The 5,411-nt window shown below is 54.7% G+C and overlaps 1 protein-coding gene across 1 annotated transcript; it reads left to right on the top strand.

Moving 5' to 3' along the window:
- Positions 1-37: 37 nt before the first annotated feature.
- On the top strand, positions 38-2,190 carry LOC131507864 (MORF4 family associated protein 1 like 2-like). The gene is made up of 2 exons (XM_058723156.1): positions 38-545; positions 1,478-2,190. Exon 1 carries the CDS (start codon positions 195-197, stop codon positions 528-530), a length of 336 nt encoding a protein of 111 aa, XP_058579139.1. The 5' UTR covers positions 38-194; the 3' UTR covers positions 531-545; positions 1,478-2,190.
- Positions 2,191-5,411: the final 3,221 nt, after the last annotated feature.

Genomic DNA, 5,411 nt, shown 5'->3' on the forward strand with positions numbered 1-5,411 from the left:
ACAGCTCTGGCAGACGGCTGGGGCTCCATTTTGGACGCCGTCTCTGCTGCGCCAAGTTGGAGGAACCTGTTGCTCGTCACGGAGGCGCTCCCGCCGAGCTCGGCCCCGCACCTGGCGCTCGCGGCCGGCCGGCCGGCGTCCTGGCTTCGGTGAGCGGCCCGCGGGGGCGGCCGGGCGGCGGCGGCGGCGGCGCGATGTGGCCCGAGGGCGCGGACGAGCGGCGGGGGCCCGAGCAGCCCCGCGACCGCCCCCGGAGCCCCGCGCGCGCCGCCCTCGAGCGCGAGCACGTGCGCGCGCACCTGCGGGCCCGCCTGAAGCTGCTGGAGGTGGGGATCCTGCTGGACCGGCTGCAGAGCGAGGTGGACTCGGTGGAGGGCGCCTTGGGTCAGGGCCGCTGCGGGAGCGGCGAGGCGGAGGAGCGGGTGCTGAAGCTGTACGAGAAGGCGGAGAGGAAGGCCGCCGAGGTGGCGCGGATGGGGCGGAGGATCGTGGAGCTCCACGGCCAGATAGACAGCTGCGGCTTCTCCTGAAGGACGCGGGCGCGGGTAGGTGTCGCGCCGCCCCGCCTGGGAGTGCACGGCCGGGCGGAGGGGGAACGGGGTGGGGGGCAGACACAGGGTCGCGCTTTTACGTTGGCAATCAGAAGAAAGCAGTTAGTACGTTGTTGTGAAACGTGACGATCATTTGTAGTAAAGCAGTTGCTGGCAGGCGGGGCCTGGGGTGAAAGCGTAGGCCGTCGGGCGAACGAAGGACGAGGGGGCCAGTTAGAGAAGCGTGAAACCAAGTACAGGACGGGAACTTGCACGTGCTGTGATATTGGAGCGCTTCCGATGACCTTACAGCATTTTTAAAATTTGTATTTGTTTATTTTGAGAGAGAGAAAGCATGTGATGGGGAGCCAGAGAGAGAATCCTAAGCAGGTTCTGTGCTGTGAGTGCCGAGCGGGACGCGGGGCTGGAACTCATAAGCGGTGAGATCCTGGTCTGAGCGGTAGTTTAACCGACTGAGCCATCCAGGCCCCCAGACCTCACAGCATTTTGCACGGGTGGTTGACTGAGTTCCTTTGACTCCGGATACGCGAGTCTTAGAATTTCAGTTGTGAGGGTTAATTTCCCCATTCGTACTCTAGACTGACTGCTTGGAGAGGCTGTAATCGAGAATGTTTGGTTTTCTCTCTCTTATTTTTCTATACTTTCACTATGTTAAACACTAAATCTCCAGCGTCATTCTGGGGAAATGGTTTCGGTATTACAGATGTGGGTATGATTATGATTATTAGGTGAATTCCGTTTCAAAAAGACAGCTTATAGGTAAGTACTCAATGTAAAGGAATAGGGTCTAGATTGTAAGCTGCTGTGTGGTCATATTCGTTACTGTGATGTTACTGTGTTTTGAAAGTTCCAAAATAACATTTTTTTGCTTTTTTTTTTTTTTTTTTTTTTTTAACGCTTCCTGGAATTTGGGGAACCCATGAAAGAAACTTGAGGTCGGAGTTCTGCAAGAGAGAAGACGCTACTTGGCTGCAGTTGCTGAAGCAGGAAGCCAGACCCCCTTCAGGGATGTGGACGCTACCGCTTTGGATCAGATTGAGAGGGCCCCCGGTGAGATCGGGGGCTGTTGGGCACAGAGAGCGGCGATGTCCGCGTTTTGGGATTCTGCAGTCCGTCAGCTCGGAGGAGGAGAGCTGCGTTCTTTTCATTTTCTTTGTTTGCTTGTTTCTTTTTTTTTTTTTTTTTCAGAAATGTAATTTTTCTGTGGCCTGTAAACTGGTGCACATCGTGTAACGTGTCTGGTGAGCAACCTAGACTACAGGATGAGATCTAGGTACTGTGAGTCTTGGCTGACTCTGAGATAAACTTTTTTGATCTAGTCAGGCATTTCAGGAGCTTCTCTGCCACAACTGCACGTGATATTTGCATGGCTTGGAGGGTTTGGGGAGGACAGCCTGGCGCTGACGGGGGTGGGCCCCAAACTGATAGCAGGGAGCATCTTCCAGGCTTAGAGGACCTCTGGCCGAGGTCCTCAGAGCAGAGCTCACAGGAACTGAGAGCAGGGCTCTAGCTTGTGATAAAGTTCGTTTGCCTGGAACACAAGCATTGAAAGCCAGTTTTTGGAATCTTTGTGCAAAGTACCAAAGCCATTGACTTGGCTGGGAAAAGGTGAGGTAAATAAATTTTTTTCACAGTGAAAGTTTCTCTTTGATTGTCATCATTTTCAGATGGAGGTCCAGTGCTTCTGATTTGAGAGTGTGCCTCAAAGCCTGTGGGCCAGAGGGAGGTTTGATCTGCAGGGAGAGAAGCCAGAGCAGGAAGGGGCCTCGTGAAAGCATTTGGTCTGGCCTCTGCCTTCAGGGAGCTGAAGTTCATTCAGTCACTTAACTTTCGCTGTGACCATGTGTCACGTTAGACTCTGCTGGACACTCACAATTTCCAGGAGAGATGATCTCAGTTTGAGACAGCTCTGTAAACATCCAATCGCAGTCCAGTGCCCCCTGTGCTGGTCTTTGGTTAACCACGTAAGTTGAGTGTCCGCAGATGCTGTGGGTACATCCATGAACAGAGTGCTTGTCCACTTGGGTCTGATATTTGTAAGCTTAGAACAGTGCCTCATCGTTGTAAGGCAGGAAAAAAACGTGTGTGTGTTGGGTAGTGGTAATTTCTGTAGAAAACACAAGTGGGGATCAGGTGCGCGGGAGGCGTTGCTCTTTATATAGGATGGTCAGACGACACATATGAAGACGTTTGAGCAAAGACAGGTCGTGTGGAATATACGCGAGGGCACCTAGGGAAGGAGTATCCTGTAAGTAGGTGGAACGAGCAGGGCAAAGAGGTGAGGACCAGCGTGCGGCCCAGGTGGCATGGGAGACCATGGCAGGCCGGCGAGGTCAGAAGGAGCCATCGCCCTGAGTGCAAATGGCGTGGAAATGGTTTGAAGGTCTACGTGGAGTAGCAGCAGCATCTGAGCGGGTCTGAGGAGACTCACTGGCCGCTGGGTTGAGAACTGCCAGTTGGGCGAGCAAGGGTGAGGGTGGGCAGGCAGCCCACAAACTGCTGGGGGTGCCCGGGGCAGAGTGGTCGCTGCAGGCGCCGGTGAGCGTGTGGACCGCGCTCTGAAGATGTCACCAGGGGACTGTGGGTGCGCGAGGGTCCAACAGTGGTTCTGGGGTTCGGGGCCTGAGCCCCTGTTGAGGGTAGCCGTATGTAGCCGTGTCATTTGCCAAAGTGGGGCAGTCTCGAAAGTGAGAGGTGGCCCTAGTAATAATGTGGTTTGGGACCACAGGTGTAAACTGGGTCTGGCAGACCAGGAGGTGTAGGTAGGTACCCTGTGTTTTTAGTATGGTGGGAGCACTAAAGAGGGAGTCCACTGAGCATCGGGAGCTTGAGAAAACTTTTCAGACGAAGCGAGTCTTGGTTTGGGCCCAGAAGCGTGAGCTCAGATGCCTGAACAGCACTCCGGGCACAAGGAACCGGCGTCCTGGAACCGACCCCGAAAGTCTGTCAGTAGGTAGAAATGTGACGTGATGGGAGAGGGTTTGAGGGTGTTTGCGGGGAACGGGGAGGCGGTGAGGGAGCTAGAGGGCATGGTTGTAGCGGTTCACCTACGACTTCTGTAGAGTTTAAACTTGACCGTGTGTGTCTATGCTTCTCCCTCCCCGGGGAGTCTGTGCTCCGGGCCGCACCTGGACGTGCCGTCCAGTACTCCATAGCAGGGGTTATGTTGGTATATTCTGAATACTCAGCATTTTTGAACGCGTGACTAATTTTCAAATGACCTACCACTCGCTAAAGAAGTCTCACAGTTGGGGCTGCTTCTGGCTGTGGGCCGAGCCCCTGCAGCAGGGCTATTCAAACTTAACGAGCAGATGAACCCTTGGGGTCTCCTCAAAATGCAGGTTCTAACCTGTAGTTAAGGACCTGGGGGGTGTGAGTTTCTAATAAGCTCCCCAGTGATGCCTCTGCCGCCGGTCAAGGTACCGCGTTGAGTCCCAGGGCCGTCGAGTTAAGGATGGTTGGCTGAAAACAGTCGAGAAGTAGAGTGACGGCGGGACGTGGAAAGATTTGAGCAGGTCAACAACACTTTCACGTTTGTAGTTTAAGAAACGTGCACATGGTTGTGGAAAATGGACAAGGCAGGGGTGTGGAGTGAGGTCGGGGATCTCACCGTTGTGACTACACAGAGGGGAAATGAGGACTGAACCCACCTCCCTGCCTTTAACTTCCTTTGCCTGCTTGCGCTGTCACTCCTGGAGTTCTAGCCATTTCCTATCCAACCGGCCCCTGAGCCTGCGGTCCTTTTATTAGAAGGGCAGTCGTGCGCTGTGCCGTGGCTCTTGGCCAGTGAGTGATCCCGGGAGGACTGTGAACACAGCCAAGCAGGGCTGGCGTTGCCAGGGTTGAGGACTGAGGGTCTGCACCCCCCTCTCTGGAAGCACCAGCCTCTGAGGTCCCTCACCTCGCTGTCCCCTAAGGCCAGACAGTGGGTGATGGTGCGGCAGGGTCCCATGGAGGGTGGGGGGTGGAATTGGGGATTCTTTGGGAGTCCGTTTCCTTTTCTAAACGCTGGTGATTGGTATTATTACTTTTGTACTCATGAATAAAGTGTTTCTAAGACGTGAATGGGATGGAATAGGTCAAATGCTAAACTCAAGGAGCTCAAAAGTGAAAACTGCGTTGATCCTGTTCTCGCTGTCAGCCCACAGCCAGGGTCCTACGGCTCCCGTCTGGGGTCAGGACCCTGGATGTGTGGAATGATAAGACAAAAGTCTGTATTAGAAGAATCTCCTTGGCGTTTGACACTTAACATACGTTATCTGATTTTCACAAACTCGAGCGATCATTTTACTGTCCTCGTTCAGGTGAGGAAACTGGGGCTGCAGGAACCCTCAGGAACTGGCTCTGTGACCCTGGGCAGGCAACTCTGGGCCACCGTAAGATGATGGTTTGGCACTGTCTTGTCTTTGGGCTTCCTTGGGGCCTTGACATTCACCTTGTCTCCAGTTCACGTAAGGAACCAGCCAGCTCTTGGACAGTCTCAGCCCTGGCCCTTGAGGCAGAGCTTTGAAGGCCTGTGTGTGTCAGGAGGCCTTCTCCCGGGCTTTGGGAGCTCACGGGGAGGTCCGGCTCCCCCTGGGACTTGCACACGGGTCTTGTATCTGGACCGAGTCCGATTGGACAGAGGGCGGCTGGGTTCCTCGCAGGCCTGAGACGTTCTCCGGAAAAGGGCACTGAACAAATGATCTTTGATCTTCCTCCACCCCCACTCCTGGGTCATCTGGGGACACCCATGATGCAGTTCTTGGATAGCCCGAGGCGCCCTGAACTCGGGCTGGGCTATACAGTCAGGTCATTGATTCAGCGTCACCGAGAGTCACACGTGTTCACCCACATTCCTCAGCTCCCTCGGGCACAGCT

The sequence above is a fragment of the Neofelis nebulosa genome, chromosome 3, assembly GCF_028018385.1.
Source record: "Neofelis nebulosa isolate mNeoNeb1 chromosome 3, mNeoNeb1.pri, whole genome shotgun sequence".
In the NCBI taxonomy this organism is placed as follows: domain Eukaryota; kingdom Metazoa; phylum Chordata; class Mammalia; order Carnivora; family Felidae; genus Neofelis; species Neofelis nebulosa.